Source organism: Ruditapes philippinarum, unplaced genomic scaffold, assembly GCF_026571515.1.
Source record: "Ruditapes philippinarum isolate M1 unplaced genomic scaffold, ASM2657151v2 ctg474_1_1_1_1, whole genome shotgun sequence".
Taxonomy (NCBI): Eukaryota; Metazoa; Mollusca; class Bivalvia; order Venerida; family Veneridae; genus Ruditapes; species Ruditapes philippinarum.
The window spans coordinates 3,323-22,361 of NW_026860999.1; the positions used below are offsets into that span (position 1 = coordinate 3,323).

At 30.8% G+C, this 19,039-nt stretch overlaps 1 protein-coding gene across 5 annotated transcripts in view; it reads left to right on the plus strand.

The window, feature by feature from the left end:
• Positions 1-1,568: 1,568 nt before the first annotated feature.
• Positions 1,569-19,039, plus strand: part of LOC132714179 (axotactin-like) — a 59,109-nt gene continuing 41,638 nt past the window's right edge. For 2 of the 5 annotated variants that reach the window (XM_060696963.1, XM_060696962.1), the window contains exons 1-6: positions 5,499-5,643; positions 6,141-6,612; positions 13,653-13,829; positions 14,555-14,809; positions 16,192-16,298; positions 17,767-17,924. In XM_060696963.1, the coding sequence (XP_060552946.1) occupies positions 6,255-6,612; positions 13,653-13,829; positions 14,555-14,809; positions 16,192-16,298; positions 17,767-17,924 (1,055 nt within the window). In that variant the 5' untranslated portion in view covers positions 5,499-5,643; positions 6,141-6,254. Of the gene's footprint in view, positions 1,588-5,497; positions 5,644-6,140; positions 6,613-13,652; positions 13,830-14,554; positions 14,810-16,191; positions 16,299-17,766; positions 17,925-19,039 lie in introns of those variants that run through there. The other 3 variants (XM_060696961.1, XM_060696960.1, XM_060696964.1) reach the window with 3 other exon arrangements.

The following is a 19,039-nucleotide window of genomic DNA, read 5'->3' on the forward strand; positions in this document are numbered from 1 at the left end:
GAAACTTTAATTTGAAACCGATATTTGCTCGCGCTGAAGTGATAAATGTTTATTTGAAAAATAAAAAAAAAGAACTTTTATGGTTTGTGTTCTAAAAATAATGGGCGCATAAGAGGAATTTTCTTATTCATTTTACAACACTTGAAAAATTACTACAGAAAATGTGATGTTGTTTTGTTTTCAACAAAAGTGTGTGTGTTTTTAAGTTTATTTATACTCGGCGCCGGGAATAACCATATGTCCGAGATTATAGCATCTGGGACGTCTTTTTCAAGCAGATTCTTCCTGGAAGCCCATTCTTCGTTCTTTGGTGGTAAAGGAGACGACAATAACCGTCAAGGCATCAACTTTCTGACTGACGACAACAAAAACGGCATCTATTTAGCGCCAAACCTCCAGAGTAAGTCACGACAGGTCAACCAATCACCTCTGGTACTTATGATGACTTGACTATGACCTTCCGTGTGCCTTCTCCGCGACGTGCACGCCTCTGGAGGTATTTGGAGAAGTTTCAACAAAAACTTCCAAAACACGCCATTTATAACACCATTCATATAGCACTGCGGCTTCGATGTTCTCATCTATTTGCGGGAAATGGTCGACAGGGAAAACCCTACGTAATAACCGCACACCCTGTTAACAACAGATTTTCCGCAGTATATATTTCAAGCTAGTGAGGTTTAAAAATACACGTAGAATCTATCGATTAACTACCATAAGTTGGTTGAGTGTTGAGTGTTGGCGGTAAAAAAAAGAAGATATAACTTCCTGATCAATTTTCACTTAGGTTGATTCAGTTTTGAATAAGCTTTGCAGAGATGTATTTTTTCAAGAAATATTTAGCTTTAATATTATCCGACGCCGTCAGTAATGAAATGGGATTAATTTTCTGAAACGTGATTTTATTCGAAATTTGCTTCTGAAGAAGACAACCTTCTGTCCGTAGAGCATGAATGTTAATACTCATCACAAGACAGTATCTTATTGATCTCAATTATGGTACATCTAAACGTGTATAATTTTTATGTTCAATAAAAATGTTGCATCACTGCAGTTGTTATTATCATTCAATAATATTAAAATGACATAAAATATTTATGATGAACAGTCCTAGAATATTTTGATAAGGAACCGTCAGTTGTAAAATGTTATTGTTATCTGATAATGAACAGTCGTCATACTTGCTGGTATGTCATTTATTATTGAAAGTTTAGGTTTTTCAAAATTTGCATGATTAACAGTCCGAATGTAGACCTTAATTAAATGTTCTGGAATATTAACAAAATGAATAGTCAACCTCATTAACCATATATATGAATGGTTGAACACAACAGTAAGGATAAATAGCGCAATGTGCATATCTTTTTATTTTGGTAGCATATTTTAAGCAAAAAGAAAAGAAACTATAAGTCTGAAACATTCTCTCATAGCCTCCCCATCAGTACATTCAGTGCTTTGATTTACATACAGTATTGGAGATGTATTTCGAATGGAATATGATTTTTAACTTTACAGTCAATCTAGCCTAGTTTAGAAGAAAAGTTGTAAAAATTGTATCTGGATTTATTGAAGCTTTAATTTTCTAAGGTGAGTTACCCAAAAAGGGATTCACAATTTAACAATTGACTTAATTTTATAAACTAACCAAATATAAAAAAAAAAAATAAAGGTGATTTTATGAGCTTTGAAATTAAAAGGAAATGTTTTATACTATGAGTTTTGACAACAGTTTTAGAAATTTATCTTGTTACTGATTATGATTATAATCTTTAGATTGTAAATATTTCTTCTATGAATTAACTTATAATTAGACAATTTCTAGATGGTCAAAATTGTTTTTGTTATTATTGTGATAATTTTATATATCAGTAAGACATCTGGCTAAAAAAAGAAACTATATATTGGGCATATGTCCAGATATCTGTTTATTGATTAACTAATTGCTTATTATTGGTCTATTGTGATTGGTTAATTTCTCGTTACCCCAGTCTTGCGGTTATTTTGTCCAAGGTCTGTTACGTTTATATTTGGCTTTGTCTGGTCATTTATAATCGTCCTCGGAAAATGACAAAAAATGGCCGCTAATATCGTAATTTCCCGGAGCAGTAATCTGTAACAACGGTTATTACCAGTACTGATAGAAAAACATGGGACAACTTGGTAATTATGTTACTTAGAAATTGATTGTCTCCTAAATTGTCCATTTACAGGAGTCATTATAAGATAATAATGGGTCAGTTAAATATTGACAATAACTGACTCCTTTTGTATTTCACATATTGCTGGCAATCCTGGCCTTTAAATAATGTTACTATTTAGGTATTGTATATGAAACATTTATGTCATTATACAACAAAGGTTGTATTGACCTGAAACAGTTCTACAGACAGGAAGTTTCATACTGTGGATTAAAGTCAGGTTGTTTTATATTGTAATCATTGATGTCATCAAGGTTTCATGTCATTCCAGAAAAGTTTTTTTTCTCTTCATGATCAGCTTTTGATTGATTCCCATAAAATTTGAAGTTCTTATTTTATATACAATTGAAAGGATTTTTTTTCTTTTCTTTTTATGTAAGTTTGATCAACTTTCGATTGATTCTTAAACTTGAAGTTGTGATTTTATATACAATATAGACGAGGTATTTACTTACAGTTTTTCAGCTATTTACAATGTTAATTGAATAACGTCATTGACTAGTGGAGGTAACATATTCAACAGGATGACAATTATTGTGATATTTATGAATTGAAAATTCAATTACGGTACAACAATATCTTTTATGGAACGTAATTATCAGGAAAATCGAAAATGCGTAAAAAATTAAAGTGGAAAGAAAACAGTGAATGGGATATATTAAATCAATAATCTACAGAAATTATGTAGCTTGTAATCTTAAGACATTAGTATGAAGGTGTAAATATTTTAACAAAAAAAATATTTTTAAGTTTATGTAAATAGAATGTATTCATGTGGCAAATAAAGTTGTAAGACAGACATTGATGTTGGAATGTTTTTGAAATTACCTGTATTATTAAAAGGAGTGACCATAACAAAAATGTTGCTCAACTGTTGCTTTCATTGAAGTTTTGCCAGTCTACTAGATCTACCAACATTATGAAGGAATCTTCTAATTTTTCTAGGTTATTAGATCTATGTGAAAAGAAAATTGTAACTGAATACTAATTCATGCTTTAATTATCAATTTTTAATTAAAATCATTTACTATTGATTCAAATAATATGTGGTGGCAATATTGTAAATCTGGAATTTTGAGTAAAGAAAATTTTTAGAAATTTAGAAAAGCAATCCTTTTCCTGATATTTTATAAAAAAAAAATTGTCTTTTTTTTTAAAATGTGTTTATTGTTAAAGGTAAAAAGGAATATATGTGGTGATTTTGAACATTAAAAAAGTTAATAAAATTGTTATTTAATCCACTGAATGGACATTATATATAAACCAGGAATCAAATAACTAAATCATGGTTTATTCATAATTATGAAAGAAAGAAATAGCAGTTAATAAAGTGTTTATTATAGTAGGTTTAGATAAACAACAATACTAAGTGTTGTTGTTGGCAGTATAGTCGGTGAAGTACAATATACTTCAATATCAATTATTCTGTAAATGACAATCATGAAATGGTCTTAGTTGAACTCAGGCGGTATTTTACAGACAATTCTTGGCAAGATGTACTTTGGCACCTGGTATCATACAAAACTTGATAAGTATAATAAGAATGATACTGTAATGACAGATTTGCAAATAATGATCAAAATTTTCTTTTTATGAAAATGATTTTGTTGTAAGAAAAATCTTTTTTTTTCTTTTTTTTTTACATCAAAAGTATCAAAACTTGAAAATAAAACAAATTTTGGAAGGTAACTGTTATTTATATTAATAACAAGTCTCTCTATATATTTTAAAACAAAGTTGTTAATTTTTCAAGGATCTGTGTGTTTTTGTTCTTTAATTAAAAAACATGGCTTGAATTCTGTCATACATTACAAAATGTTATGTCTGTCTCATTATACATTGTAAACATAATTTATACATGGGAAAGTCCTTCAGTTTAATTTTGAAAACAACAATAAAAAAGAACAAAAAAAATCATTTTCTTGTTATTATCATCATGGAACGCCCTTTAACTCGGTTCCGCTACCTCAATCTTTAGAACCCCTTATCAACGTCAAGAAAGTGCAGCCTGATCCACATTCTGAAATGCGTACTCAATCAGCGTAAATAAGAATTTTGACAGATAGATATGTGTTAATTGTTGAAAGAGACAAAAAGCATGGAGAAAAAATGCATTAAAATGCACTTAAGGACATACGATGCATGTCGGAAGTCCTTCAAAACTCTTCTTGTCAATTTTGGCTGTAGATTATCTGCACAAACTTTTAATGAGGTGAATATGTTTACTCTTGATGAAAGAACTTGTGCACTTACCTCTGTTGTAAGTAATCCTCCTGCTGTATGTAGGGAAAATATTTTTGTATCATAGTATGTTCATTTGATCCAATGGCTTTTTCGTCAAAATTGCATTTTTTGTGTGTGTGAATGTGCATTTTTTGTTTGTTTTCTTTTAGTTTTAATAATTTGAAAAATATCCATGTTACATAAAATAGACACATATAATTTTTGTGATATTTTTATTTCCTAGATACAGGCATTAGTTTCCTCCGCCCATTTTTAATGTGATCTTAATGGTAATTTTAATGCTCTTGGTATATAAGTTTATTATCTAATTCAAGCATATAGTTATAGTACTGTATGTGTCTTATAGTAAAAAACATAGTTGTTATATAACCTTTTTTCGAGTTTCAAACATTAAATCAATTTTCATTGTTCATTAAATTTTAAAGATTTTCAGTAGTTCTCACTTTCCTTCCATTTAACATCTTGTAGTTATAAAATAAGGAAATGGGGTGTTTAAATAAGAATAAAAGTAATGATAAGACGAGGTTAAGACGAATATAAAATTCAATTAAAAAAATCATAAAACAAATATAAATTTAACTTCTGGTTGTTTTTCCCCGCTGTAGAATCAACATCTGGATTAAACTTTGTAAATTTAAACTGCGAGTTGGAATTTTTTGAAAATTTCCGCAAAAGCAATGAACCCTAATTAACAGACTGGTTTACAAATTTTTATAACTCTATCAAAAGCAAAAAGATGGAATATTTTCTGTTAAAATGAGATTTTGATAAATCAATTAGGTTTTGATTGTTTTATCATATGTTAAGTGCCTGTGTAAATTGAAGATAAAAGGCTCATCATCATACCATGATTAAACTCCGTGCCAACAAAAAACTTGTTTTTGTTCTAGTTTTTGTAGAACAAAAAAATTCTCAAAATTATTTCGCACCTTCATTAATATTAATATCTGATTGGAATAAATTCATACCTTTTTTATACAGCCAGTCACTGTTTGTTTATTCGACCAATTGATTTTTGCTTAAAAAGAAAATGTTTCATAATAAATGAGCTCATTTTGTTAGCAGCTGATATCAATATCAGTGGCAGTATCTAAACAGTGTGATAAGTTCTGCATTATGAATGTTTGTGATATTTCTTGAATTGATAAGGTAACAATTAACATCCAGTGAACATTGGACTGTATTTTACAGATATTTATAGGTATATTTAAATATAAAAAAATATTTTTATTTATTTAGTGAAGATGAAAACAATTTAAAATGTAAGTTTTGTGAAATTTGTATTTAAAGTAATTATTTTTTCTTTAAGTTGATTTTTCATAATTTGTAAAATTATTTTGAAGACACATTTATTTTCATCTCTTAATGCTACACAATATATTATTGGTTAACCTGATAATTTGTTGCTAAATTATCAATGAATTTGATTGGTTTTTAAGCTGTGTGAGGTATTATTTTACACAAGTATAGTTAAATGACTGTGCTCTTTTCATAACAGGATTATAACACAAATAGAAAAGGCATGGGGTATTATTCTGATTTTCTTAAAAAGTCAAAGATGACTGGTTCAATGGCTGTACTGTTTCTATAATTTTCATCTTTAAATTTCTTCAATATATTGATTTCTTATTTATGATTTTTTTCTGCTTATTGATTGATTGATTATAGATTATAGTAAAGGTTTTATTATATTTTCAGGGGAAGCATGACAGAAATTAATTGACCTTGACCATGGTCTGAAGGAAGTTGATGATTCAACTAAACTAAAGAATAAAAGCAAAGTCAGTTCTGTACGATTTAGAGACATTAAAAATGGAGTTTCAGGGACCAAAATTTCTACATAGTTTAAAACTAGCTGTTTTACTAGTCATCCTGCAAACATTTCCGACAACATTATCTCAGGAAGTTACATCATGGACCTTCAACATTCCAGGCATCTCATTTTTGTCATTCACGCCACTTTACACAAACACGCAAAATCAACGTATTTCGCTCAGTTTTAGAACTAGAAATCCAAATAGTTTAATTTTTTGTCACTATTTAAAAGATTTGGATATAAAAGAGTTACAACGTTTAAATTATCGACTATGTGCGGAACTTCAATATGGATTATTTTTTCTAAGTTACAAACTATTGGATTATGATGAAGTTCGACTCTCAGTTGGAAAAGGTAAGTTATTACTATTATCATTTTATGCGTATGTATCTAATAGGGGGTGTTAATTCGAAAGAATAATTCTCTCATATTGTGAGATTATTCCCAGCATGTTTCCATTAATCGTTCAACATGCATTGAATAACTACGCAACTGAATATTATCCAAAATGATGTCATTCAGATAAACTAGAAAATAAACCAGATATCATTTCTGGAACCACTTTATTCACATTAATTGTTATTTTCTAAAGAGAAGATAAACAACAAGATAAAATAAGTGTTGTAATTAAAGTTCAGTTTGTTTACATAATTCATGTGCTGACTGGCACATAATGATCTTCCAGCACTATATTTATATTAGCACATTTTATATATAGCTAAACATTATACGCAATATAATTTACTTCATGCAAAATAAGTCCATAAGCATGAGAATAGTCATTGAGCATTAATATTATTTGTTATATAAAATTTTTGACAGGTTATATGGCCCTATATAAACAGTTTTTTTTTCATATATAACCTGACCCACTAGGTGAGGGTGATATTGCAAACAGCCGTTTATATATGGCCATATAACCCATCAAGAATCTTTATAACGAATTTATAATACAGCAAACTTTCTCTTCAGAAGAAAAAAAAAGAGATTACTTCTTAAATTGACAGCAGCTGCGTATGTAAAACTATATAAATGTTATGATTAGCCAATGGAAAGCTACTCTACAAATATGCAGTTTCATTAAATCAAATAATATTGTATTGTAGCATCTTGGTCATACTCTTTCTTTCAAACTCTTACTTTAATATTTGACAACAAAAAAGTACCAGTAATGTAAAAGACTGTCTCTTGACAGAAACATTATGTAAACCTGCAGCTTAAACCTAACAAATTTGCCAATTTTTCAATGAAATGCCTGGTAGATCCAAAATTTTGAGCTGTACTTTTGATACATGCTGGTAGATATTATCTTGAGTAAACAAAAATGTTCTTGTTTGTTTTCATGTTGTTTTTATGACAGCCATATTCCTGGTCAAGTGAAGAGAAATATCTGAAGATCATAACTTATTTATCTTGGCAGAAATATACAAACACTGTTAGGTATCCATGTCCGATATAATATAATCTTATGCCGGTATATTTACTGTTCTGTAATAAAAATGTAAGTGGCAGCCCATGAAAATACATGCTTAATTACCTAGGTATGTAAAAGTATATATGTTTAATGTAAAACTTGTCATCTTTAATTTGTATCATTTAAAAAATACAAGGCAATAAATGCCAGATATTATTATTTGAATCAGGCACATGTCATGCACTGTATAAATAATGTTATATGTGACAGCTTCTGTTTGAAAAGTCAAGAATGTAGCAAATCATATATTGTCTTAAAATAAATTGGTGTTAAATAAAAAAAAATTATTTTGTTGAAAATTTATATTTTACAAAAATGTTTTTATATAATTAATTTTTTTTTTGGTCAAAATTGATGGTATTATATATAATAATGATATGATTAATAGTGAATTAGACACAACAGAAAATATGTTATGATTAATGTACCAGTATATTACAAGATAGGGTATAATGGAAAGATTAAACGAGACTTACCTTAGGAAGTTGAAGTTTGATCAATATTTTATCAACCGCAATCACTTTTGGGATCACACAGAGAGGAAGCTGGCTTATCAGCAACACTGGTCAGTCTTTAGAGCCATCATCAGATCATGTCAAGTTTATAAACATGATCTAGTGATGATAATGTGCAAAGAATCAAACATATTTAACAGGGTGGGTAATCCCAAAAGTGATTGCGGTTGATAAAATATCGATCAAACTTCAACTTCCTAAGGTAAGTCTTGTTTAATCTTTCCATTTTATCAACCACATATCCCTTTTGGGGCCTCACACAGAGATTTTAGAGTTGATTCTTTAGTGGATTTAAAATTATGCATTTTTTTAGCTCACCTGTCACAAAGTGACAGGGTGAGCTTTTGTGGTCGCTTTTCGTCCGGCGTCCGTCCGTCCGTCCGTCCGTCGTCCGTAAACTTTTGCTTTAAATGACATCTCCTCATAAACCACTGAGCCAATTTCATCCAAACTTCACAGGAATGTTCCTTTGGTGGTCACCTTTAAAAATTGTTCAAAGAATTTAATTCCATGCAGAACTCTGGTTGCCATGGCAACCGAAAGAAAAATCTTTAAATATCTTCTTTTAAACAACCCTAAGAGCTAGAGCTTAGATATTTGGCATGAAACATCTTCTAATGAGTTTCTACCAAGTTTGTTCAAATAAAAGCCCTGGGGTCAAAAATTGGCCCCGCCCCGGGGGGTCATTGATTTTCCCTATATGCATATAGTAAAAACTTAAAAAATCTTCTTTTAAAGAACTGTAAGAGCTAGAGCTAAGATATTTGGCATGGAACATCTTCTAGTGAGTGTCTACCAATTTTGTTCAAATAAAAGCCCTGGGGTCAAAAATTGGCCCCGCCCCGGGGGGTCATTGATTTTCCCTATATGCATATAGTAAAAACTTAAAAAATCTTCTTTTTAAGAACTGTAAGAGCTAGAGCTTAGATATTTAGCATGAAACATCTTCTAGTGAATGTCTACCAAGTTTGTTCAAATAAAAGCCCTGGGGTCAAAATTGGCCCCGCCCCAGGGGGTCATTGATTTTCCCTATATGCATATAGTAAAAACTTAAAAATCTTCTTTTAAAGAACCCAAAAAGCTAGAGCTAAGATATTTGGCATGAAACATTCTTCTTTAGTGAATGTCTACCAAGTTTGTTCAAATAAAAGCCCTGGGGTCAAAATTGGCCCCGCCCTGGGGGGTAATTGATTTTCCCTATATGCATATAGTAAAAACTTAAAAAAAATCTTCTTTTAAAGAACCAGAAGAGCTAGAGCTTAGATATTTGGCATAAAACATCTTCTAGTGCATGTCTACCAAGTTTGTTCAAATAAAAGCCCTGGGTCAAAAATTGGCCCGCCCCAGGGGGTCATTGATTTTTCCTATATGCATATAGTAAAAACTTAAAAAATCTTCTTTTAAAGAACTGTAAGAGCTAGAGCTTAGATATTTGGCATGAAACATCTTCTAGTGAATGTCTACCAAGTTTGTTCAAATAAAAGCCCTGGGGTCCAAATTGGCCCCGCCCCAGGGGTTCATTGATTTTCCCTATATGCATAAAGTAAAAACTTAAAAAATCTTCTTTTAAAGAACCCAAAGAGCTAGAGCTAAGATATTTGGCATGAAACATCTTCTAGTGAATGTCTACCAAGTTTGTTCAAATAAAAGCCCTGGTGTCAAAATTGGCCCCGCCCCGGGGGGTCATTGATTTTCCCTATATGCATATAGTAAAAACTTAAAAAATCTTCTTTTAAAGAATCGTAAGAGCTAGAGCTTAGATATTTGGCATGAAACATCTTCTAGTGAATGTCTACCAAGTTTGTTCAAATAAAAGCCCTGGGGTCAAAATTGGCCCCGCCCCAGGGGGTCATTGATTTTCCCTATATGCATATAGTAAAAACTTAAAAAATCTTCTTTAAAAGAACTGTAAGAGCTAGAGCTAAGATATTTAGCATGAGACATGTTCTAATGGGTGTCTACCAAGTATGTTCAAATAAAAGCCCTGGGGTCAAAACTGGCCCCGCCCCTGGGGTCATTGATTTTCCTTATATACATAGCAAAAACTTAAAAATCTTCTTTGAAAAAACCCAAATAACTAGAGTTTTAGAAAATTAAGCATGAAACATCTTTAAGTAAATATCTACAAAGTTTGTTCAAATAAAAAGCCCAGGGGTCAAAACTGGCCCTGCCCGAGGGATGTCATTGTTTTTAACTATATGTGTATAGTAAAAACTTAAAAAATCTTCTTTTAAAAAACCCAATGAGCTAGAACTTAGATGTTTTGCATGAAACATCTTCTTATGGGTGTCTACCAAGTCTGTTCAAATAAACAAATAAAAGCCCTTGGGTAAAAATTGGGCCGGGGGGTGGGGGACGGGGGCTATATACAGGTGAGCGACCTCAGGGCCATCATGGCCCTCTTGTTCTTTTAATGAAAAGTAAAATTAAAGCAGAGTTTTATTCATCATTCCAACAATTTATTACTATTCCTCTATCAAAAAAAACTCGGCATTCAATGCATTTTTACACAATATGTGCATAGCATAAAAAAGAAAGCTTCATGTTATTTGAAGTCAGATATGACATCAATAAATCAAATGACATCAGGAAAATTACTACTACATTTTGAATGTAGTTATGCATATTCTAAAAAATTATTAATTCTCTTTTATTAGCATGTTAGAATGAAACGATATATTAATTTTCTTGCATTATAGTATAATAATGCACAGATTATTGGCCTTCATGTTTATATTCTTGTGCATTTGAAATTGAACTGTGCATTATTCTACAACAATGCACTCAAAATTAATATCTATTTCTTAACCATTATGTAAAACTGAAAAAAACAAACATTTTTGTCATTGAAATTGTCATCACAAATTATTTCTTAACCCTTTCCCCCATGAGCATGTTGTGAAAAATCGCTGTTTTCACTGAAAAGTCTCCTGTAACAAGTTCAAACTGCTACGAAACTATGAAAAATGCTTCAATACTAATCAAACTTGGCACAAATGTTGACTGGACCATTGCCTTTGTAATGACATGCTCAGTCTTAAGTTTCTTGTTACCATGGCAATGAGGGGACATCTCAAAATTGCCAAAAATCACTATTTTGCCTCGATTTTTTCCATCAAAATTTATTTCAAAGTGCTGCAACTTCTCAAGGGATTGAGATAGAGTCAAAGGCTTTTCAGCGTTGGTTACACGTTACATTATGATCGACCTGGGGTCATTTTCAGCCACTCACAAGTCCAAAATTTTCTTGGCGATGAGGGGGACTCCGCCCCCGTCAAACCCCCCTAACAGAAGGGGGCACATCCCCCTTCTGGCAACCCCCTAATGTATCTTTTGGATGGAAGGCGGCGCCGAAAAAGTGTTCAATTTTTTTAGCAACATTTCTCAAAGGAAAACATGTGTTTGGGGCCCAAATAGGACATTTTTTCACTATTTGAGGTCTAAAAAAGGGGGGGGGGGTCAAAAGTGCGTTGTTTCGCGTATAAATGAGGTAAAGGGTTAAAAGAAATATTGCAGATTTTTTTTAATCAAATATTCATATTTATTCTATCCAATGTGAAATTAATAACTACATTTTACCTACCAAATAAAACTTTCAAATTGATATCCATCAAATGAGTTACCTGTACATATTCATTTCATCTAATAAATCATTATTAACTTTTCAATGTTTAGGATAATATTAAGAGGATATTTTTTCGTTTCGTGAAATATGGAATATATTTTCACGAAACATGATAAAATGCCACATATTTTCACGAGCCGGTACGGCGAGTGAAAATATGTGGCATTTTATCATGTTGAGTGAAAATATAAACCATATTTCACGAAAAACGAAAAAATGACCTTTTTATTTAATTTCATTATCAAAGAAAATGGTAACGAATCCCCTTGTTTGCTACCAACAGCAATTGTACAGCGCGCAGTAATTTATGCGTAAGCACGCGCTGTTTGGCGCTACATTGTGACGTCATGTAAACAACTCTTTAAACGTCTGTACAGCGTTAATTACTGAATTAAAGAAATTGGTGTTCGGATTAATTTTCTTAGTTAGACCATTTTCTATCATGCTAGATAGTTTTCAAAACAATATTCAAGAAAAAGTTGTTTTGTTTTTATCAGATTTTTCAAACAAAATGGCGAAAGAAGTCCCTTAAAATAAACATGAGTTTTGACTCCGCCCACTTTCATATTTATATTTCATATTTATTTTTAAAAAATATGAAATATATTTGACTGATATAGCACCATATTTCATGGGTAAAATTAAATAATATTACATATTTTCTTTCTTCTTTCCCTAAAATATAAATCATTTTGACAGATTTGGACTACTCGAAAATTGTAGGAAATATGTAAATGTACTTTAAATAAACATAAAATTATATTATAGAAATATGAAGGGGGGCGTTAATGTTGTTTTTTTTATATATCTGGAAACAACAGTCATTAAACTGAAATAATTTCTATCCGGTTATGATGATTAAATGACAGTGCAAAATATATGAAAATATGTATGATTACAGTATTTATATGGACATTAACATGAATTTTATGTGTTTTCAATTAAGATGAAAGTCTGATTGCTAAAACGTAAATGAAATGTGTGACCACAAAGTGTAATATTTGAGCCACGCCATGACAAAACCAACGTAATGCGTTTGCGACCAGCATGGATCCAGACCAGCCTGTGCGTCCGCACATTCTGATCAGGATCCAAGCTGTTTGCTATCAGTTTCTCTACTTGTATTGTAGTTTGTAAGCGAACAGCATGGATCCTGATCAGACTGCTCAGATGAGCAGACTGGTCTGGATCCATGCTGGTCGCAAACGCACTATGTTGGTTTTGTCGTGACGGGGCTCATTTAATGTTGTAGGTGGGTGACCAACAGATGGTATTAATCTCTTGTTTATACACCTTAATTATTCATGTATGTTATAAATATTCCTTATAATGTAAATAATCATCTTTATTTATATACATTTCTATACATTGTTAATCATATTTTATCATATTTAATCATTTTTTTCTGTATAGACAGAGTTTATGGGGTTATAAGGTCTTTATGTTGGTTATTTATTAGTTTGAGACTGGGGGGGGTTTAAGTTTAAGTGATTATTTTTTATAATGAAGTTCAAAACCATGACACATTGTGCAGGAGAAAAAGATAAATAAAGGAGTCTTTATGGTGCATATAGAGGCAGATTGACTAGTTTAAATATTGAACAAAAATGCAAATGTGGGAGTCTTGGGATTGAATTTCTTTTGCATATTTCTTTGCCCAGACATGTATTTGAATTATCGGTATACAGAAAATTTATGAAGCTATCTTAATGATTAAGATATTTTTATTTGTACAGGTCTATTTGGTTATATTAAAATCATTATTTTTCTTCCATTTCAGCTTTAAATAATGATCAATGGCATTCCTTGAATGTGTTGCTGAATTCAGATACAGGGGACTTAACTCTTACAGTTGACAAAGAAACAAAAGTTATTTCCCTTAAACCTTATACCCAATATGATGATTTTAGTCAACTGCTGGACTGGTCCCAGTACAAGTCAGCTATTTATTTTGGAGGTAAGGAAAAGTGTGCTACAAGGGATAATTGCATAATACAATGCCATTTGAAGACCTGTGTAATGGCTCTTATTGTTTAATACATGTTATAATGAAATATAATCTTCTAAGACACAAATTTGCAAGACATTGGTGTTTTACCCCTTACCTTGTTGTCAACCATTCTTAATTGCTAGCATAAATTATTTTTTATATTTTTTGGGTTGAATTTAAATTATTATCTTATTTAATAACAGAAAACTGATCGCATGATAGGAAAAATTAAAACAAAAAAAGGGTTTTGTTTTTAGTTTGGTAAATTTTTTGTATTTGTCCTAAAATCCTTTGGTCAAACCCATATAAATTTTTGGAAAAGTACCACCCGGGCTTATAAAATTTGGGGTTTTTATCAAAGTCCCCAATTTATGTTTTTTGAAAAAATGCACACAAGGGCACTAAGGGTTGTCTAATATATGCCTTAAACTTGTCATTGCTTCAAACCAAATTTAAAGGGAAAACATTAAAAGTAAGTTGAGAACAGCGTTTGTTTATACTAAAAGTGTTGATATTATAGAGATGCCAGTATTAGAACAATTGCCAAAATATTTAAAAATATGTTTTAATTTCATAAATATAAATACTGTACTAAGATTTTTTGTGACAAAACCATATTATAAGACAGCATGTACGGTATTACTATCATAAATCAAGTGTTTTATTTCTGTTTAATTATATTGTTATTGCAGGAACAGACCCAAACACATTATTCTCAGATAGTTACCCACATTTTATTGGTTGTTTGAGGGATATAAAGTATACTAACAAAGACGAGAAACATGTATCGGTACCGATTGAAACCCTGGAAGGAGTACAGGAGGGATGTATAGATAAGTGTACCAACAACCCGTGTCATCATGGGGGACAGTGTATTAACACATATAGTGAGACAATCTGCGACTGCTTCAGTACAGACTATCAAGGACCTTACTGTTCAGAGCTAGGTAAACTTTATGTTTAATTTAAATGTCTTTGATGCTACATTTCCTCAAATCAGTCAATCACAACTAAGTTATGGTGTAAAGTAGAACTTTGTCCACTCGAACTCGGAAGGCCCGTGCAAACTTGTTCGAGAGATGGGTAGTTTAAACTAAACAGAGTAGAACAATATATATTTATGTTGTAGGGATTTTGCTTGGATTAGACAATGAGTTAAATAAAAGGGAGGTATTTGAAAACAAAGTTTTACTGAATCATTATTTCACTTACTATAACCTGTCTCTGTATGGCATGTTATGGTTTTATGGTTTGCTTTTCATTTGATTACTAGCATGGAGATATCCTTGCCATTTACCTTCCCTAAATTCATTATTATTTACTGCAGTATTTATACAGTTTCACAATAACAAAACTCTTAATGATTGTAGTTTAAAAAAACCCAAAAAACAATGTTATATTCTTATTGCACTTTGAAGGGCAAATATTTTCCTAAACTGTTTTCCTATTACTTTTTGCATATGTGTACTAAAAAAAGAAAAGTACCTATTTGTTCACGCCACATAAATGCCAACAATGCTTGCATTAATCTAGTTTCCTATTATTTCCACAAGATATTTACACTTTGCTGCAGTTTTTGCACCTTTGGTGTAATTTTATGAGACTACAGGGACTTTGTTCTGGCTTTTAATATTGGCATACACATTCTGTTTATCATATGGGATTTTATTTAGTATAAGAAAATGATGTATCCTGCCTTAGTTAATTGACTGAGAGAGTTATTGAATAACAATTTTGTCCAGAGACAAATAAACTGTGTAATTTATGAAAATTCAAAACATTACCATTGTCAAAATATTGCAATGTCTGTATCTTAAATAATATTCTAGTGTTTGTTACAAGTTTAATGACTGTTCACAGCATTAATTTAGATCTGTCCTGGCAGTCATTCAGTGTAACAAGTGTGTCTCATAAGCATTGTTTAGTATAATGTGCTATACACAGAAGTACCAGAATTTAGTATGTTAGTACCCATGCACTTCAGCATTATGAAACATTATGCAAGCCAAGGAAAACATGCCTTTATACAACCTAAATACAAGTCTTCTTTTGTGTCAAGGGATTAGATGTCCATAGACCAGAACTTACATTTTGTCAAAAAAATATACATTATGTATAATGTTACTGTACATATTCTTTACAAAATTTTTAAAAAAACTGAAAAGGACACAAGCTGAAGGAAAGCATAAAAATGCGAAGAATGCAATTGTCACCAAAGTAAAGTCTTTTAACAGTTAAAAAAAAAGATTATACTATTAAATAAAACTAAAGTACTAACATGATTTCTGTATTTTGTACACTCATTGTTTTTATGTTGTATGTGTTATAGGACCATCTACAGTGACACTGCGAGGTTATGAGTGGCTGACATACAACCTGCATTGGTATGACCAGAACATACTGTCAGAAAAAATGAGACTTAGTCTAGAGTTTAAGGTACCACAATTTATTTGATTTTCTCATAATTAGTTAATATAAGCTGCACCATGACAAAACCAACATAGTGCGTTTGTGACCAGCATGGATCCTGATCAGACTGCGTGGATGCGCAGGCTGGTCTGGATCCATGCTGGTCGCAAACGCACTATGTTGGTTTTGTCAATTGGCGCTGCTCAATTTTGATTAAACAATACTTTATTTGATTTTCTCATTATCTTGATTTATTGACCATGAGCAGAGAAGAGAGACGCCATTTGGAATGCTAGTGTCATTTAACAATTGATTGAAACAGATTTAAAAGCAAGTTAAATTAATTAAAACATGCCAGTTCCATCATTTTATATCCCTCCACTGTTGATGACATCATGGAACTATGTTGGTTAGATGATACTTCCCTAATGATATTGTCAGATTGGGTTGCTCCCTAGACATTTAAGGAGCTTGGTTTATAATTACAAAATTAATCACAGCCCCTTTTACTGCAAAATCACATTAGTGGCAGCCCCTTCTATTGGAATATCAAATACAAAAATTGATATTTTTGTCATGTTTCTCCAGTTGTCATGAATAGAATGATTGTTATTTAGTATGCATGACTTTAATTAACTGATTATTAAGTGCATTACATAGATTTTTTAATCAATCTTATTTTTCAATTAGTGCACCTGATGTTTGATTGATCATTTTTAACTTGAAATTTTAGACTTGATAAGAATGATTTACTTGAATAAATCTGCTTTGATGCAAATTAATTGCTTTTGATTTGTAGAGGGAGTGATGAATGTTATAAAGTAAAGAATGTTAAAAAATATTTTGTTTTGTACAAATATAATACACAAAATTGTAATTCATTTTTTTAATGAGATTTATTTCTCTTTTTTTCTTGTTTTTTATTTTTATATCAGCTAATTAGTCCATGTTGATGTATTCACTGAAATAATATCTGGCAAGGTCATGCACAGGCTTCTATGAAAGTTTATGTTCATTATCATAAGTGTTGTTTAAATAACTAGATTTAATGTACAAGAATAATGGTAGCTTTGAAAAAAATCTCACAAAACTTTAATTGTTTGAGAGCTTAAAGCAATAATAATATAGCCATATGGCATCAATATGATATAGAGCCAAGTGTGACCAGACTATGCTATGTGGACAAAGCTAACTTTAGTGTTTTAATACTTGACTAATAACAGACTGATCCACAGTTCAAAACAGGCAGGCCCATAACAATTTTTCAATTTTTTTAAAGCAGTAATGGAGCTGATGTTCAATAATTTCAATAAGATCAAGTCCAGTATTGGTTTATTATTTTAATCATAATGTACACGTTTGTATATTTTGTATTTTAATCATAATGTATATAATTATGTTTGTATATTTCTTATTTTATAATTTTGTATATGATAATGTTTGTATATTTTGTATGTTAATCATAATGTATATATGTTTGTATAATTTTATGTAGACAAGTAGAGGATCTGGTGTGTTGTTCTACGCAGCTGGTGGCACCCCCTATCATAGTCATGTGACATCCTCAGTGCATGCTGGGACAGTTCAAGTGTCTGTTGGTTTAGGAGATGAAGATATTCAAGTTGAAGCTGGCATTGGAATTAATGATTACAGGTACTATTTGTTGATTTGTTGCCATCATTCATTTTATAAAAGTTTACTCAAATCTACTGTAAAACACTCCCAGCAAGAACTTGACTTTGGATCATACTATTTTCTTTCATCATTTTGTCTTGTCAATAACACAAACTTCAAATTGTTGAAACAGATTACCGGTCAAATTTGTATGAAACTTTATCTTATTTTAACAAAGACAAATACATCTTTAGTTGTGGACTTTAAAACTTGTACCTTTTTAAAGTCAACAAAGTTTTTGATTCTTGTGTTTTTGTATAATACCAGTGCAGTTGTCAGTCACTTAATTACAATAATAATTTTCATACGACTAATTGTAACATTTCAAAACACATTGTGAACACATAATTTTGAAATTGTAAAAAATAAGGAATTTCATTGTGAAGTTTTTGCAAGGTTACAGAGTGTTTTTCAGGCTACTTTTTGCTGCATTTTCATATCTTATATCAAAAGTTTTACTGTATTATAAATTATATAAAATGCAAATAACATAGAGGTGTGCTTTTTAGATTTATATAAATTTAATTGTTGTTGATAAACAGAAATGTGTGGGAAAACTCGGCCTTAATGTTTTGTCAAACACTTGTTTATATTTACACTGTACACTTTGCACTAGTATCTAAGTTTTAATAAGAATATAAATTTGAAAGATGAATCATACATATCAATTGATATACTTTTATAAAATAGTAGGTAACTAATTATGAGTTTATGTTATAAGGAAACATTTTACTAGTTATCAAATGTATTTGCTATGTGCTGCATTCTCAATTAAGTCACAAACCTGAAGATGATAAAAAAATTGGTGAACCATTCTCAATAATTAAGATGTTAAAATGTTGGACTTAGAAGATGCTCTTCAGCTTAATGTTTTCACATTTTGAAATCAGTGACTTTTCATAGAATAGTTCAAGTGTGATCTCGCAATTTATGATTACCGGTATGCAAAACACTTGGGTTGAATATTTTTATGTTAAAAGCAGCTTGCCCTGGTTTGAAAAAAGATCATTCAGTCATAACATTTTGTAGCCCATATTCATAACATACAGTACATTTTAGAAATATGTTCTTTTGATAACAAATTACCTTTATTG